This window comes from Bactrocera neohumeralis, chromosome 2 (assembly GCF_024586455.1).
Source record: "Bactrocera neohumeralis isolate Rockhampton chromosome 2, APGP_CSIRO_Bneo_wtdbg2-racon-allhic-juicebox.fasta_v2, whole genome shotgun sequence".
Classification (NCBI taxonomy): Eukaryota; Metazoa; Arthropoda; class Insecta; order Diptera; family Tephritidae; genus Bactrocera; species Bactrocera neohumeralis.
In genome coordinates this window covers 53778599-53794821 of record NC_065919.1, presented here as the reverse complement: position 1 = coordinate 53794821, position 16223 = coordinate 53778599, and the positions used below count along the sequence as shown (strand labels likewise).

The window sequence follows — 16223 nt, the reverse complement described above, 5'->3', positions numbered from 1 at the left end:
TCTTAACAAGGCTCTTATCGCTGCAATGATAGGTATCCTAACTGAACACTGTCCCATTGGCACTCACGTGATGAGACTAAATATTTTGGAGGACACAACGAGTGAAAGTTGCTGTGATGAAGTTGAGGTGGAAACATCTGGAAAATTTCTCCTTCACTGTGGAGCTTTAGCCAGACTGAGATTGAAGCATCTCGGTTGCCTTACTTTTACGTAACGGCAAATTGACTGGAGTTGATACTAGCTACATCGTTAAATTTGTGGCAGGCTCTAGAGGTTTTGTCTTTTTGATCCATACCTAAGAGTTCTGGACATTAATATACACAGGCTTCTCTAGTTGCCAAGTGGGATCACTCGTAGCCTCACGACAACTCAGCCTGTTTGCTTTGCCTAGTCTACTTAACCTAACCTAATCTAGATTATTCGAACATATTTGGCGATTGTAGATGCCTGCTTTCATATAACTATTCAGTGACTTAGTTCCCATAATGTTTAAGAATCTAGTTTGCATTGCTTCTCCTTAAGTTGACGCTTGGATTATGTACTTCTTGAAGTGGTTTTCACATAACTATTTAAAATCCCGGTTTCTAAGGTAGGTTAATAATCTTGTTTTCAATGCTTCTCATTAATTTGACGCTCGGATGAACGACTCTTCGAAGTTTTCGAAAGTTGATTCCAAAAATCTATGCCGCTGCTTGTTGCCATAATATGCGGAATCGGTGGGTCACCGAAAGTTCACTATCTGGGCCGAATCGGTTTTTGAACTTCATTTTCGACTTCCCATTACCGGTTAAAAGTGGAGCTACCCTGGGTTTGGTCTTTCGAAGTATTTCTGCACCATTATCTCAAAAGATAGATTAACATTCTACACGCAAATTTTAAGGCGTCCCATATTTATCTAACCAAGCAAAAATATCTTGAAAGAAACCAAAGTAATTTTATGACAAATCAAGATGTTAAGAGAAGGAAAGCAGTTGCTGCTTGAGCTCGCAAGTTTCTGACTGACCTCAAATACACTGGCGACAGTTAACTATAGCTCTCTGAAGTAAAAAAAAAAAAAATACTAAAAAAGTTTTGAAAACCGCCGATTTTCCGATAAATTCACACTTCATTCAAATTGTATAAACATTTGTTTACTTATTTACTTTCACTTAATCTGGCATCACCAAAATTACTGTTATGTTGCAACTAACAATATCAGCTTTGCGCACAACTGCCAACTGCTTGAAAATATTTATTTATCTCAATCTCCTGGAATTTATGTGCACATTTATGCAATTTCTCGTATTTCAAACAAGCTCAACGATTTCATTTTCATTTTCGCGCATATATTTTATACCCGAAGCCTTAGCAGCACATTTCGCGTGCAACTTCAGCGGCGTGTGTCCTGCTAATCGCAGCAGTTAGCTCGCAGTAGGCACCCGCTTGCATGCCGGTGGTTTGGTGGCGCACAGTGGCACGTGGGTGGTACACCGTTTGATTGGTTGCTCGAGTTAATTTGCACGTAAAATGTATAGCACCAGATCACTATCGGCCGTCCAAACGTGAAGCACGTTATACATAAGTAGATTGGGGAAATATAGCTCGCTTTTACCCACCGCTAACAGCGCTCGTTGGCTGCGGATGAGCGCTTAAGGCGCAACGCTTACTCATTGCAATCGGTGAGTTGCTGTTGCTCTGCTGTTGTTGCCTACAAATTGATTAATGAGTTCGCGATTACTCGGTGCAAGCAAAAAGTCAAACGTTTACCTAAAATGAAAATCATTTCACAATGTAATCCAATACTCGGCCATTGCAATTACGCCTGCTTAGTGCGCTAAATCATTTTCGCTATGAATCGTGGCGTTTGTGTTGTTGTGGCTACTGGTCGGCTTTCGGCTTTCTGTATGTGAAACTAGCTTACTCGTTTCGTTCTTTTTTTATTATTTTTAAATTTTATTTTGGTTTTCTGCTTTTATTTTCTGTATTTCCTCAAGCGTTTTAATTAATAGCTTATATTTAATATCTTGGCTTGTAAGCTTTGTGCTGCCTTACATGGTGCTCCCACCCGTACTTATCGCAATTAAGCGATCTATCAATGCTGAAGCGATCTGTTGCTCTCAAAACTCCCAAAACTTGCGGTTCTGCGCTTTATGTAGCCACAGAATATGCATTAAGGTGGTTCTTAAAAGATGGTTGAAAATTACTGTATTAATACTTAAAAAGCATAAAAAAAAATTTCCACTTCATTTTATACCCAAAATATAACCATAGTCATACCAATTTTGTACCAGAGTGGTTATGTCAGTTAAATTTAACTTTTTTGTTCTAAAGCTCATAATCTGAAAGTAAGAGTACTCTAATAAAGATGAAGACATAAACGTGATATAATCAACTGTAGTGATATAAATATAAGTTGTCACTTGTAGGTTATGTCGATTTCTCTCTTGCACATCGGGGTTAGGCCAGTCAAAAAAAAATGCTTAACTTTGACACCTTATTCTGGGAGTGTGAGAAAAGTAATCAGATTTCCTTCTTTCAACCGAAATTTTCATGTTGACCTTCCCATACAAAAGGACGGCTACTAGATAAGATTCAGAGACACCTTTTTAAATAGTGCCGCTATTGTTCTAGGAGCACGTACTATCTGAACGAAATAAAAAAGAGATCCTAATCTACTGAACCAATCTTTAGAGTCACCTTTTTTGGTTCGTACGGACCAAATTTTCATTTTTTTGAAAATTTTAATTTTTTTTTTAATTTTTCTGAAAATTTTAATTTTTTTGAAAATTTTAATTTTTTTGAAAATTTTAATTTTAATTTTTTTGAAATTTTTTTTGAAAATTTGATTTTTTTTTTGAAATTTTGAACTTTTCTCTGAAAATTTTATTTTTTTTTTTGGAAAATTTGAATTTTTTTCATTTGATTTTTTTTTTAATCCGATTTTTTTTAGAACTTAAATTTTTTAATTTAAAATTGTTCGTTGTTTTTTTTAATTTTTATTTTTATTTCTTTTGAAATCTTTTAAGTACCACCCTAATTTACGAACAACATATATCGGGTGATTTTTTAAGAGCTTGATAACTTTTTTTAAAAAAAACGCATAAAATTTGCAAAATCTCATCGGTTCTTTAAAACGTTTAGATTTTTCAAAAACTGAACAGTAAATTACTTTTTTGAAATAATTTCATTTATAATAATGACCGCGGCTGTTTCTTACGATATTTTCGGAAAGTTAAATTTTTGGGCAACTTTTTTTTCAAATTTGAAATTTTAATTTTTTGAAAATTTTTAATTTTTTTAAATTTGATTTAGCCCGAATTTCTTCGGAAATGTTGTCTTTAAGTTTGGCTTTTTCTGTAGACTTTAGATTTTTTGCCCCACAAAAAATAGTTTAAAGGCGTTGAAAAATGAAAATTTTGATCTTTTTTAAACTTTCCATTTTTTGAAAATTTGAATTTTTTTGAAAATTTTTTTTTTGAAAATTTGATTTTTTTTTTTGAAATTTTGAACTTTTCTCTGAAAATTTTATTGTTTTTTTTTTTTGGAAAATTTGAATTTTTTTCATTTGATTTTTTTTAATCCGATTTTTTTTAGAACTTAAATTTTTTTAATTAAAAATTGTTCGTTGTTTTTTTTTAATTTTTATTTTTTTTTTTTGAAATCTTTTAAGTACCTCCTAGTTTACCTACATATACAATATACATATGTATGTTCCTCGGTATATGTCGTTGCTATGGCTTTCGATTGCCGCTAAACGCTGCCAAATGTGGCGTACACTCAATTTGTTCCCAATTTGTTTATTAATAGCCGACATAAATAAATACAAGGAAAATGTTCGAACCATTTTTTGTTGGCTAATTGTTTTTGTTGTTTTTGCTTTGCTACATTGCACAACTAATTTGTATTTTGCATTGTTTACTCATCACGGTTTAGCTTTGACTTTGTTGTTGTTTTTATGTGTTTCGCGCGCAATTAATCTCTTCTGTTCGATCTGCTGGCAACTCTCTTGCACTAGTTTTCAACACACACACACACACACCTACATGCATATGGATGTTTTTTCCCATGCTTTGACCGCCAATGTTTTCACCTTAATATTTACTAATTAGTTTTGTGTATTTGTATTCAGTTCGTGCCGGCGACGGCGCCACGCTGTTGGTGGCATTTCGGCAAACTTTTCCGTGCAACGGTAACAAGTGCAACAAACACATGCACACATCTAATGAAAATACAATTATTTTTTGCACAAGCATGTGCTAATAAGCGCACTTCAGCGTTGTTCTTTCGCGCCGCCACTTCCACCAAAACGCAGCTGATTTATTTACACCAGCGCGCCACATTTATTTTTTGGGGTTATTGCACCGTTGTTGCACAGCGCACATTGCAATGCTTCTGTTTTGATTTTTATACCCTCAACAGGGTAGATTAGGTTTGTCACGAAGTTTGCAGTAGCCAGAAAGAAACGTTCGAGGCCCTTAAAAATATATTTGTATACATATATGTACATGTATGTATGTATGTTAATGATCAGCCTGATCAATCTATATAAATGCGACCTAGTCCCTCAGCTTTTGAGTTATCGATCTGCAATTTTGCACATGTTCTTTTCCCCCCAAAAAGCTGCTCTTTTGTCGGAACCGTCGAAATCGGACTACTATAGCCAATAGCTGGCATACAAACTGAACAGTAAAATCAAGTTCTTATATAGAAAAGTTTTTCATTTGACGAGATATCTTCACGAAATTTGGCATAGAATATTATCCAAGACAACTCTTCAATATCTGAAGAAATTTTCTATATCGGATTACTATATCATATAGCTGCCATACAAACTGAACGATCGAAATCAAGTCTTTGTAGAGAAAACTTTTTTATTTGACGAGGTATCTTCATGAAATTTGGCATAGAATATTATCCAAGACAACTCTTCAATATCTGAAGAAATTTTCTATATCGGATTACTATATCATATAGCTGTCATACAAACTGAACGATCGAAATCAAGTCTTTGTAGAGAAAACTTTTTCATTTGACGAAATATCTTCACGAAATTTGGCATAGAATATTATCCAAGACAACTCTTCAATATCTGAAGAAATTTTCTATATCGGATTACTATATCATATAGCTGCCATACAAACTGAACGACCAAAATTTAATCTTTGTAGAGAAAACTTTTTCATTTCACGAGATATCCTCGCGATATTGAACATGTATAATAGTCTAGTCTAACGGTACAATATCCGAACAAATTGTACAGATACAACCACTATAACGTATAACTGTCATACAAACTGAATCCGAACGTGTTTTTGTGCAGAAACTTTTATGTGAAGGCTATTATATTTCCGTGCAACTGAATTCAACGTTTGTTCTTGTTGTTTTTAGGTTTTTTTTTTATTCTTGTTGCATACACTTTAATTACCTAATTTACTCGCATTTATTAGACGCTTGTTAATTTGCGCTTAGTGGCAACAGCAACTTGCCACTCTAGTTTTTATTGCAACACAATTTTTACCCAACTCATATTGCCAAAGTTGAACTTCGTGCTGTTGCAACAAACCACCGCAATGTACCGCAAATGTTGCTATTCCATGCAGTACATTATTTATTGTTTTATTAGTTTAGCCGCAAATAGCAACGCTGCTTGTTGCATGTGGCAAGTGCAACTAACTCAACTATTACGCTTTTGAGTAAGTGCTTTGCATTTGCTGACACATTGCTTGCGGCGTGCGTTTTGTGGCGCCACCACATCACGCTTTTGCTACAATTAAGTTGCCACTTCCTCTGCCTGGCGCTGTGCGACACTTCGTTTGCATTCAGTTCTTAGTTCAGTTGAGTTCATGTGCTCTGTTGCTCCGCTGACATTCACGTTTTATGCAAACATTTTCATTCATCCACTCAATTCGCCATTCCGCTGCCACTCCACTTATTGGCATTTGTCACGTTTTGCATAAAGCACTGTTACGCTTACTGTGTTGATTTGTTTTTGGTTGTTATTGTAATTGTCTCGTTCGATTCTTCGATTTGCTGCGATTTGATTTGAATTTCCATTTCAATTCGCCTATTAGCACTTTTTTCTTTGTCAGGGATTGGGGGTACGTTCTCGACAAATGTCACAGCTGTCAAATTGTAGCGGTAAGTAGAGCTCTCGAGCTCTCAATGCATGAGCGATGATGGCGACGTTGTAAGGTGAGGCTGTAGACAGTTTAGGAAGGAGTGTGTCGTAATTAAGCCATGTTTTATTTCCAATGCATTTTTAGAATGTTAGTTAGTTTATTGTTTTTATTAGAAAGGCGGACTAAAAATTCAGCCGCTTGCAAACGCTGAAGAATTCGTATAAAAATTATTTGTTTTTTATGTTAATAGTCGAAATCCTTGTCAAGATTTTTCGTCCTATCTTAAGCCACTACGTGCCTGATTACCTTCCGAAATATATTCCTTATCCAATGTAGCTTCTGAACGTCCATGCCTGGCTGGCATTGGCTCGAATTTATTCGTTAATAGAATTATAGTTGTGAGTTACATCTTCTGACTAACATTTTAAACACTAGTTTTTGCCACGCCCCCTTATGTATATGGACTGCGCGCTTAGGCGAACAAAAGTACTGTGACGTGTCTGGTTATATGGACAGCTCCCTTAACAGGACGCATACACTGCAACGTGTCCGGTTATGAGGAATTTCATTGTATTTTATTATTTTCTTTTTGACTTTTGTTCTAATAGTCGAAATCCTCGTCAAGATACTGGACAGCTCCTATAGCCGGACAAAACTCTTCGATGTGTCCGGTTATGAGGAATTTTACTGTATTTATGTTATGTGTTATTATTTTTTCTGAGTTTTATTCTTTTATAGGCACTATTTCATTATGTTTTCTTCCATTATTATGATATTAAATACGAGCTCATTACTTCTTTCCCATCAATATTACGCTCTCGGTATTTTCAATCAACATTTCTCGTAAATGTATTCATATTTCGTGGTTATTATTGCTGCAGCTTGACATTTAACCTTTTTCGCCTGTTGATTTCATTCATGTTGACTCATTTCGTGACAACATCAGTGTGTTGCTTGTTGTTGTGCTACACAGCGTTCTTGCGACAGGTTGACGTTGGTTTTATGTTTTTCAGCAACAATTATGATTTATGCGGCACGTTTATTGTTCGCTTGTAACGCTACCAGTTTTTAATGTAATTTTGAAAAGTCCACTTGTCGATTGAGTGTTTCGTTTTTGCCACGTTGGCTGCCACAAATATGCGTTTGCAGCGTATAATTATCGGCTGCTGCGTAGAGCGTTTGCATTAAACAAGCATAAATTAATGTTTTTGTTGTTATTTTATAGTATTTGTGGGCAGCGCTTGATTTGCAGGCTGTCCTCAAAACATATACGCATTAATGGAAATTTTGTAGCATTTTCAAAATGATTTATTTCATGGCGTTTTCGCTGCAAATAATGTGTGCAATGCAGTCGCTTGCTGTTGTGCAGAGTATTAAGCTTTTTTATAGTGTTTTTTGACATTTTGTAGTTAGTTAATATTTTATTAATTTTTTTATATATTTTTTAAAATATTTTTTAATATTTTTTTTTTTTTTTTTTAATTTTTTTATTAAATTTTTTTATTTTTTTTTTTATTTTTTTATATTTTTTTTTTTTTTTTTTTTATTTTTTTATATTTTTTTTATTATTTTTTTATATTTTTTGAGTAGTCTTATATCAAGTATGTATAAACAGGTTTAAGTGGTGTTTGAAAATTAATTTCGAGTTATTAGTTTTATTTAGCAACACTTTGGTGTGAAAATTATTGAAAAGGCTTTACTAAATATCGAACGTACGTTTGTTTTTTGTGGAATCGTCCACAAATATACAACATTGTCTCAACAAATTTGCTTTTATTTATTTTTCATTATTTACCGAAACTGAAAACAAACAAGAAAAACTCTGTAATTATTTACTTTTCATATTTGCGATTACAAAATATTTGTCCAAAAGTATTGAACTACGCCTAAAGATTTCAAACATTATTGCAACTTATTCAGGCGTTTGTTTTTCTCACCAGTCTGCAAAATCGTTTATCTTTTCACTTTTTTTCAATATCCACAGCATTCAAGCCGCCATATACCGCTACACAGCCATTGTTGACATAATTTGTTCGGGTCCCACTAGTTCTGACAACTGTTTTCGCATACGCAAGTGTTGGCTTTTTGCTTGTCACTTGTCGCTTGGCGTATGTTAGCCGCTAAACTCGTGTTTACCACGCTCTTAATGACTGTTTACTTCACGCTTTTCAAGGTCAAAGTCAGCTGGTGGAACCGTTGACCATAAATTCGCGCTCAGCAGTAGGCAGTAATTGGCCTACTACTCAAGCGCCGAAATTGTTTTTGTTGTAATTATTTCCTTTTTTGTTGTTGCATAATTACTACTTACATAGCGTTTACTAACAAATTTTGCTTGATTATTTTGGTCTCTTTTATACCAAGTAGACTGTTGCCTATAGTCTTTAAATTTTTTTTGTTAATCACCAGCGCAATTTTTGGTTTGAGTTTGTGTTAATAAATCTATATTTAATTTTAATTTTTTTGACTTTGAATTCTGAAGCTTCTTCCGCTGGTTTGTCTTAATTGGCTGTATATTTTTTGTGTTTTTTTTTCTTATTTTTGTTCCTTTTTTGGTTTCGTTTCGTATTCAATTCATTTTGTTGCTTTTGTTTGTTGTTGTTTTGGTTTATGTTGTTGTTACCAACGTGTGACATTAAGCAACAATGAATACACCACGTTTTTTTAGTTTTATTGCTTTTGCTGTTTTCTCTCTGTTTAGCTTCTTCCGTCTTGAAGCCTCTTCCGAAAATATGCGTTAGCTTGTTTTGTCTTTTCTTTGATACATTAAAATTGACTTTATTTCTGTATTTACGGACCAAAATTCAAGGTGGCAGAACATAATAAAATGTGTTCAATAATGGTCAATCAGCCCATATATAAATGTATCTAGGCTTGGAACATAGTAGTTCTTGCCTTTGCGCACTGAAACTGACGCCTACAATAAATATGTATAAATTCATAACTACCATAAAGAAACTACTGAGCGGAATTGTCAATTTAATGACATTTTGAAGAACGTTGAAGACGTCATTAATGATACTTATTTTTTTAGATTCAAAACTACATATAACGTGCTTTTCAATCATGCCTTGTTTCTTAGGCACCTTTAGTTCGACAACGGTGAAATGAAATATCTTTCTTCGATTGTCTCACTGTACACAGTGTAGAGAGTGGATTTCGTGGTTATATTAAACGAATTTTTTGAGTAACTGTTTATAAAGGATTATACACATCCGGCTTCAACCATCGTTTATGGTGACTAAATAGATTTTCCAGCCAGAAAACAAAATAGTTGTAGATTTCGATGGGTTCTGCATGCGTACCGTTAGAAATTAGGCACTGATTGAGGTGTAAAATCGTATCAAAGGTCTTAATCTGTGAAGTTATTACATTGCCAGAGTTTCTTATATTCACAGTTACAGCGGTACAGCTGTTCCCAGTAACTTCTGGGTTTATACTGTTACGAAACTAGGCGATCTCTCTATGTTGAGTTCCACCATCACTTGAGTTCGTGTTAGAACACCGATCAATCAATTTAGGTTACTTACCTCCCAAAAATACTAAATTATTGGCATCATAGCTGTTATTCTTTGCCTATACTGTGAAAACAAAGTAAGATAAGACTTCTAACAGCTGTTAAACCGCGTTGGAATTTCTAACGTCGAAAAGTCTGACAAAAAAAATTGTGATTTGAATTTCAGATTTTATTGTTTATTGCTTTTTTGTTGAATGTGAAAGCAGTATTAAAAAGCTCAGTGGTGTATTTAACTGAAATTTCATTCAAATATAAGTACTTACAACAACAACAGCATAGAAACATTTTATAATGTCTTTCAAAAGTAATTATTTTTTGTTTTTGTTTATTACTCAACTCAATATCATTTCAAAATTTTATTGAGCTTTTTTCCGAAAAAAAAGATCCAAATATGATGAGTTCATTTTTTTAATAATTTTTTTTATACATTTTTTTTTATTAATTTTTTATAAATTTTTTTTATTAATTTTTCTTTAATTTTTTTTATTATTTTTTTTTCGTTAATTTCTTTTTTGCTTTTTTTTATTAATTGTTTATAAATGTTTTTATTAATTTCTCTATTAATTTTTTTAATTAATTTCTTTTCTAAATTTTTATTTTTTATTTATTTTTTATAAATATTTTTATTACTTTTCTTTTATTAATTTTTTTTTATAAATGTTTTTATTAATTTTTATTAATTTTTTATAAATATTTTTATTACTTTTCTTTTATTAATTTTTTTATAAATGTTTTTTATTAATACTTCTATTAGTTTTTTTAATGACTTTTTTGTTATTTATTTTTAATTATTTATTTATTTTTTATTAATTTTTTATTATTAATTTTTTCTATGATTTCTGAGCATACCACATGTCATTCATTAATACTTTTATTTATCAAAACTCTTTTATCTATTCGCATTTCCTTCTACACACACACATATTGCTCGCGACTGTTAAAATTATATTCAATGCCAAGGTTAAATGATATGAAAATTATTTTGTTTTGTTTTTCGATTTTACTTTGCCATTACTTTTTGGCAGCGCGCTTTTTCGCTTGGCGTGTGTTTTTTTTGTCGTTTTCGCTTTGTTTGTTTTGCCTGCCTTCGTTCTCACCATGAGCTGATAACTAAATTTGCTTGGAAATTACTCAACACCTCAGCGGGTAGCGGCGGACTTCTCGCACATTTCGGTTGTCTTCTTTTTTAATACTTTTAATTTAAAGTCGCTTATAATTTGTGCTTTTTTTGTTATTTGTTTTGTTTTTTTTTTTTTTTGGTTTTTTTCGTTACTTGTTTTTTGCTGTTTGTTTGGGGTTGCTTCTTTCGTTTGTTGTTCCTATTTTTGGTTTTGTAGTAATTTTTTTTTTTGGTTTTTAGTTTTTTTGTTTTTTTGTTTTTGTTTTTTTGTTTTTGTGTTTTTTTCTGTTCTTTTGTTTAATTGTCGCTTTTTATTTTCGCCACTTTATCTCTTTGCGCTTAAGTTTACTTGACGCTTTGTTCTGTCACGCTATTTTGCACATATTATTTATTTCTTTAAGTTGTTTTCTCCAAAATGTTCTTGTTATTTTCTTATTTAGCGAGTTTACTGCTTTAATTTCCTATGGTTTATTTTCTTGTTTACGGAAATTTTTGCACATTTATTTTTTACTGTTTACATTGGCCCACTCTCCACTCGCACGTGTACGAGGTTTGTTCAAAAAGTTTAACGAATTTGTTTTCTTAAGAAAGTATTTATTTATACTTAAATATCTGTTTGGTCCCCTTCCAAGTAATCATCTACAAATGTATTGCACTTCTTCCAGCTTTTCTTCCATTCCGAAAGGCACTCCAAAAGTGATTTTAGTGATTTTTTGTGTTCAGCTCCTCCTTCAATACAATTTTTCTCTCCTTAATCGTAGTGTAGCGTCGTTCTTTAAGGGGCTTCTTCAGTTTTGGAAACAAAAAAGTTCCAGGGAGCCATGTCTGGGAAATACGATGGCTGCGGCACCATTAACGTGTTGTTTTTGCGCAAATTTTTTTTAGGATGAAAATAAATAATATTTAAAATTTTGGTTTTATATTTATGTGGCAAAAGATCTTGAGAAAAATATACATATTTTTCAATTATTTTTGTTATAAAATTATATAGCAAAATCACATTTATTCCCTCAGCATTGCAAGTGTGGTAAAATTTCTTTGTAACCCCCGCAAATTCTCGACAAAAATTGTGATTAAAGCGTAAATGTTGAATGTAAATAAACCAAAAATTAATTAAAAGTAAGCATGTGACTAAATTATGAGCGTGAACGGAACATTAATATTATTTATATTTTTTTCCGCTTTCAATTAAAAACTGGTTGCCGTTAGCGCCTTCGCAGTGCCTGCCTGCGGCGCGTTGCCTGTTTATTTTAAGAAGCTGGCACTAATTTTAGCAAGTAAAAAAGTGAGGAGTACATATACAATATAAAAAATGTATTTCCGTTTTATTGTTGTTTATTTATTTTCATTCTCTTAATTGATGTCGACATAATTAAATTGAGTCACATGAAAAGCTTGCTTTTTGATGGCCTATAAGCTTTCAACGTTAATCTTTTTTATTATTAAAATACTTTTTACAGCCAAACATATTAAATAATTCTTTATTTTTCCTTACAGTTTAACATCTGGCTGCAATGGCATTTTCTCGCGACGCTTGGACTTTTCATCATTCAATTTGTTGCCGAAGACACGCTTGAACTCCTATCAAGTTAAGGTAAGTTTATGCGTAGAACAACGCGAATCCGCTTCCTCATAATCAAAACTGAATGACTAATAATAGTTTTCTACCTTCCGCCAACGCTTTGTAAATAGCGAATAGAACAAGAAAGTGGTATAAGTCACATAAACTGGCATAATCACATAAAGTTTAAATAGTAAGCGTTTTATACCACTTAAATCAGTTTTATACTTAATTTCTTGTATTTAATTCATCTACGAAACATTTTTCTAATATATAAAAGTTTTTTTTTGGCAATAGTGGCATCATACATAAGCGAATCGAATACGCTCACTAGTATATCATATTATATATACATATGTACAGTGTCGGACAAAACTCATTGGACTAACACGAGTGTCTCATATATTCCGTCATAACTTTTTACATAGATGCATTAAAAGAATAATTTTTTTTGCAAAAGAAAGATCGCATATTCTATATTAAGAAACAATGAAATTTTATTTTTCAATTTTTATGTAAGATTTATAAATTATAACAGAAGGGAAAAAAGCAAAAAATTCGTGCGACATAACTCATTGGACTAACACTTTGTATATCGTTATTTCGACTTCCAATGAATTAATTTACCGTTATCTGGCGGGGAAAGAATTTTGCAGGTACTTATAATTATAAATCGTAGATCACACGTCTCCGAATTGTTTATTTTAACGAGAACGGGTGTGTTGTGAAATATTTAAACTTTTCCCGAATAATGCTACTAAAAATTATTTTAGTTAAAAGTGGTTTTGAAAACACATTCAGCTGAACTTAAATTATTAATTTTAAGCGAATTCTCAAAAAATGTGCGGTAAAGGAGCTTTGCAAAAATTATTCTCTGGGGAAATCAACTGTTTCTGCTATTTTACGCAAGAACAAAGCTGAAGAAACCGTTACAAAACTTAATATTGGAGGACGTCCTAGAGTCAATTCGGTAAAGGATGACATGCGAATAGTGGGCGAGTTTAAAAAATATCCAAAGATATCAGCAAAAAAAGTTGTAGATAGCTTACAACTAAGAGTGAGTATGCATACAGTACAACGACGCGCCGGTGATGCTGGTCTTTTTAGCTTCCGTGCTGCGAAAAAAACCATATAGTATAAAAATGGGTTAGCACATTTGGACTTTCCGAAATGCATATCAATTGGTCTTTAGAGCAATGGAAGTCGATATTGTTTTCAGATGAGTCCAAATTTAATTTGCAGATCTCAGATGGAATGACAGGTGTACGAAGACCAACAGGAAAGCGTTTATACGTCGACATTTGCAGGGTGCAGCAAAGCATGGTGGGAGTAATATAATGGTGTGGAGATGCTTTTCTGGTCAGGGAGTAGGACCTATTTACAGAATAGAAGGGAATATGGACGGGTTCCAATATAAAAATATACTGCAAACCCAAATGTTACTTCACGCTATCCAAAAAATGCAGCCTGATTGGCAGTTTCATCATGACAATGACCCCAGACACACCCTCAAAGTTGTGAAAGATTGCTTTTTGGAATAATAAGTTTATATTATGAGATGGTTCGACCAGTCTCCTGATATGAACCCGATTGAAAACTTATGGGAAATTGTCAACAGGCAAATTAACAGGGAACAGGTTCACGGTTATAAAAACAAGCTATTTGATGCCTTAAAACAAGCCTGGAATGGAGTAAATGACACACATATTAGTAATTTAATTTCATCTATGCTTAAAAGATATGCTGTAATCAAAAGAAATAACGGCTACTCAGTAAAATATTAAATTAAAACTAATTTATTTTCGTATTTAGCTAAAGTCCAATGAGTTATGTCCACGAATTTTTCACTTTTTTCCATTCTACTATAATTTATAAATCTTACATGAAAGTTGAAAAATAAAATTTCATTGTTTCTTAATATAGAATATGTGATCTCTCTTCTGCAAAAAAAACTATTCTTCTAACGCATCTATGTAAAAAGTTATGACGGAATATATGAGACACTCGTGTTAGTCCAATGAGTTTTGTCCGACACTGTGCGTAATCTGAAAAGTTTTCTGCTTCCTCAAAAGTCGTGAAAGATCGTAAAAATATATACATCTATAAAATTCGCATATTTTTATTTTTAAATAAATAAATATTGGGAATTCGTTTCCCTACTTCTTATTCCTCTCTTGTGAGGGCGTGAAATTTCCGGTTACTCAGCATTTACGGCAACTTATTTACATTTACTTACAAAGGAGTGTATATGTAGATCCGCACGTATCTAGTTTGTTAGAATTCATAGTCAACTGTCAGCTAGAACTTCCTATGCAGTTCTCTAACTTTACTGAATTCTTAGAAAAATATCTAATCTAGATGCTTATTTTCTTACACTTGCATATGCATTTGTGTACAGTTCTGATAGAAATTTTAAGTTCAAAATATTATAAGATATAATAATCACATTATGAGGGCACCAGGGAAACAATGTAACACCTCTTGTGCATTTGTCCCGTTTTTTAGTATTGAGATCCCATGAAAGCGTTTGGCTTGCTCTTTAATACTGGCTGAGATGTACTTTAAAAACGAATTTGTGGACCGTTACGCACTACTTTTTCTTTCATTAATTTAAAAATCTTTCGAATATAATACAAACACCTCATTTTGTTTAGAATTTATGGAACGATAATCCTTTTTTGGCATAATTTATGCAACTAAATATCACACAATGGGAAGTTATAGATCAAGACCAATAACCATATCTTATTTAAGTGATGGAATCCTATAAAAAACATCATGACGAATTAACTCTGAACTTGTGAAACATCGTCGATTAGGTCGGTTGACAATAATCTATAAATTAGCTTCCAAGTTTATTTGCTATTTTGATGTTTAGCATTAGATATTTCCAGTGAATTTAGAGTTTTCATTAGGCTGCCATAAGCTACCTTCCTTTTGCTTTTTTTATTTGTTTTCTTTCTATTTTTCGTACAAATCCTCGAAGTGTTTTTCAGATTTTAAAATAACAAGCAGATTAGAGAATAAGTCTCTTGTCACTGCACTTTTTCTTTTCGCGTCTGCACTCCATATGCTGTATATTATTATTGCCACTTTTGCTTTTAACTCAAAACTAGAACACTCAGCAGCTTTCCATGACTCGGAGCGATTCTCGCCAAGCTGTTTCAGCAAGGTTTCATTCATATTTTTTGCAGCTGCTAGAAATTCTGAGAATTGTTTTTCCTTGTGAAATTATAGCAATTTGAAATATTTGTTTACTATAATTTGAGCAAGCTCAAGATAAAAGCTCAGCTTCTGGAATTTTTGTTTATTTACTCTACTGGATATTTGTTTGTGATTTCTTTTAAGGCAGAAGACATTTCTAGTATTAATATTTTCAGTTATTGAAAATTATTGATGTTTAGTGCGTTCGCCTCCTCCGCCTACCGTTACTGCTGCCACTTCACAATCACTTAAAATATTTGTACATATTCTATAATCAATTGGCAAACTGTTTTTACTTGATGTTGCATTTTAGAAGTTGCCGTGAAGAGTGGTTGAAAAAAAGTGGGGGAAACTATAATATAAACATTGCACGAAAACTTAGTTACCTTTAGCTTTTTCTACCCCAACTTTCATTGTCTGTCTCTTTAGTTATTGATGTTAAACAGACATTGGGCCACCCGCTTTGGAATAAAACAACAGTTGTGACTTGCAGGATATTCCTTAAAATCATTCAGTATTTGCGAATGACAATGGCAGCACTGCGGGGTTTTGCTTGCTAACCAAGCCAGCAGTTTTGCAGGCACTGAAAATAGTTTTGCTGATAAAAAAATATATATAAATTTAAATCAAAATTACAAAAACTATTATAATCTGTTGTAGGTTGCAAGAGTGTAAAAAATTAAAATCAATATAAAATAGATAAATTAAAGATTAAAAAAAAAAAAT

At 32.6% G+C, this 16223-nt stretch overlaps 2 protein-coding genes across 2 annotated transcripts in view; one reads left to right on the top strand and one right to left on the bottom strand.

Annotated features, from left to right (window-relative positions):
* The window catches only part of LOC126750813 (headcase protein), a 235985-nt gene that overhangs the window by 83401 nt on the left and 136361 nt on the right, over window positions 1-16223 (top strand). Inside the window, 1 exon segment of the mRNA XM_050460545.1 lies at window positions 12230-12326. Coding sequence (XP_050316502.1) covers window positions 12230-12326 — 97 coding nt within the window.
* LOC126750859 (cecropin-1-like) overlaps window positions 1-16223 on the bottom strand; it is a 479399-nt gene that overhangs the window by 379549 nt on the left and 83627 nt on the right. The gene's annotated exons all lie outside the window — the stretch shown is intronic.